General features: G+C 38.3%; 1 protein-coding gene across 1 annotated transcript; it reads left to right on the top strand.

Annotated features, from left to right (window-relative positions):
• Positions 1-1301: 1301 nt before the first annotated feature.
• Positions 1302-1929, top strand: LOC134290340 (uncharacterized). Its single transcript, XM_062857457.1, has 3 exons — positions 1302-1444; positions 1512-1673; positions 1735-1929. Exons 1-3 carry the CDS (start codon positions 1313-1315, stop codon positions 1927-1929), a joined length of 489 nt encoding a protein of 162 aa, XP_062713441.1. The 5' UTR covers positions 1302-1312.
• Positions 1930-2201: the final 272 nt, after the last annotated feature.

The raw sequence follows: 2201 nt of genomic DNA, 5'->3' as shown, positions 1-2201 counted from the left end.
GCTTCTTCAGCATCTGAAGTTCCACACGTAAGTTAATAAATTCTTTTTTTTTTTATTTAATTTAACTCTTCGGAACGCGAGAAAACTAAAACGACAGATTGAAGGCCTCGAACTGATGTTTATGTTTTCAATCATCACCCAGTTGATGATTGTTAATGACTATATGACTGCGCGCAATCCTAGCGTAGCTTTTCAAACTGGCTAAAACACGTATGGGAAATTTTTACTTGATTTTTGATAAAATTCTTTTTAGCGATGGTCAATCGCAACGAAAAATAAAAATACCTTATAACATTGATGAGTTTTGAATTCAGGCCAAACATTTCAATAGGTCCTATCTGCATTTGAGAGGCTCTCTTTGTTCGCTTTCACTTTCAATTATTGCAATGTCATGGTACATGCTTCAACTATTTTTGCAGTGCAAATCAAAAGACGATTGTTTTGACCATCGCTCAATGCAAGGAGACAATCATAATACAAATAAACAGCTGTGATATTAACGAAAGATAGGAAAACCAAAGAGAGCCTCTTTTCTGCAGATAGGACCTTTAGACATGTTTGGCCAGAATTGATTCATCCGTTGCTTTTGAGATATCTCTAATTTGTCGAGCTAGTTCCTTTTTAAAAATTACACAAGTTCCCACCAAAAAAAAAAAACGGCGTCGGCCTTCTGTCAGTTGACGCCGCTGCTGCAATCAGCTGTTCTGAAACGTCTCGTAAACGTCCTGAAATCCGTAGTATTTTTGAGTGGTTGAGACTCTTTACCATGTATTTTTAAACCATTTTACGAGACGGCCAGTCAACTGACAGAAGTCCACGCACGTGTTTTGCTGGAATCTCGTGTAATTTTCGAAAAGGTACTAGTTCGACAAATTTGAGATGAGAGAAATTTGCAGAAAAAAGCTCAAAAGCAGTCGAAGAAGCAATACAAAACTCAATAATTTACCAGGTACTTTTTTCGTTGCGATTGACTCGTTTAGAGCTGAAAAGAATTAAAAAAGAAAAACATTTTTCATTTTTGTATTAACCAGTTCGAAAAACTACGCTTGGTTTGCGCGCAGTCATTAACCATCATCAACCATCAAAACATCAGAGCGCGGACTTCTGTCGTTTGACCTAGGATCGTTTGACTAGCCTCATAAACTATGGAAACGAGTTCAATTTTGGTACACACCGTTCCCTTCAAATTTAAAATTTGTAAACTCGTGCAGTGGTGGCAGCTTTCATATTGATTTTTATTTTATTTTAGGACTTGTGGTTCCACTGGAATGGTCGCGAAGAAGGACGTCATGCCGGAAAAATTCACTACCGAATGGAATACTTCGCTAAAAAGTCTACGAAAAGGGTATTCCACCGTCATCGCAACCAGCCGGAATCTGCAGACGAAGTAGCATTACCAGGGGAACTAGATGTAGCGGAAGTGATTGAAGATCTGGAAAGCTTGGTAAAGTTCAACTGACCGTTTGTTATGAATAAGCATTTAGGTATTATATTTTGTTTATCAATTACAGATTGCGGAGTTGAAGTTCATTGTACCTACGGATCAAGCCAAAACCCATATCCTTGATCTTTGGAAGAAAACTATTAAAATTCGAAACGAACACAGGATTGAAGAAACGTTTTTGACGTTCATGAACGATTTTCCGGTTGCATCAGCATTCAGTGGCATGCTTGTGAGTGCTGTATTTAGTTTTAAAATTTCACAGTTTACATTACGATCTATATTTCTTTTAGCTTGCTTACGATTACACCACAATTTACCCTAAGGCATTCGAGTTCAAGGATTCGTGGAAAGACATACAACCAAAAATTTTGGATCGTTACCGTGACATGTTCCGTTTCATCAAAAGCGATGTAGTGAGGGCTCTGGCTGTCGTGCGGCAGAAAAACCCAACACGTGGATCAAAACGATCCAGAGAGGAAGATTAGAATCTGCGAAAGATGAATCCGCTCCATGGCGTAATCCAGTGGATAAGATAACAATATATGCGATCTTTCGATGAAATTTACCTTTTAAATTTACTTTCAGCACGAAAAGGCCATACCCACGCCGTCTATCCCTCAAATGATCATTCGTGGAGAAGAGTTCGAAGACGGGGAATGTTTTATTGTTTGGAATAATGTGACCGTTAAGACAGAATCAAATGTCCTTGAAGCGTTCATTATCTTATGTAAGGTGTTTGCCGTTTTCAACGTAGCTT

The sequence above is a fragment of the Aedes albopictus genome, chromosome 3 (assembly GCF_035046485.1).
Source record: "Aedes albopictus strain Foshan chromosome 3, AalbF5, whole genome shotgun sequence".
Lineage (NCBI taxonomy): Eukaryota > Metazoa > Arthropoda > Insecta > Diptera > Culicidae > Aedes > Aedes albopictus.
The sequence above is the reverse complement of the archived record's forward strand: the minus strand, read 5'-3'. Positions and strand labels throughout refer to the sequence as shown.

Bases quoted from the DNA above. Each gene is read 5' to 3' on its own strand.
- LOC134290340 (XM_062857457.1), top strand. From the start codon at position 1,313: ATGGAATACTTCGCTAAAAAGTCTACGAAAAGGGTATTCCACCGTCAT. The intron at 1,445-1,511 runs GTAAAGTTCAAC...TATCAATTACAG, and splicing joins TTGAAGATCTGGAAAGCTTG to ATTGCGGAGTTGAAGTTCAT. The intron at 1,674-1,734 runs GTGAGTGCTGTA...TATTTCTTTTAG, and splicing joins CAGCATTCAGTGGCATGCTT to CTTGCTTACGATTACACCAC.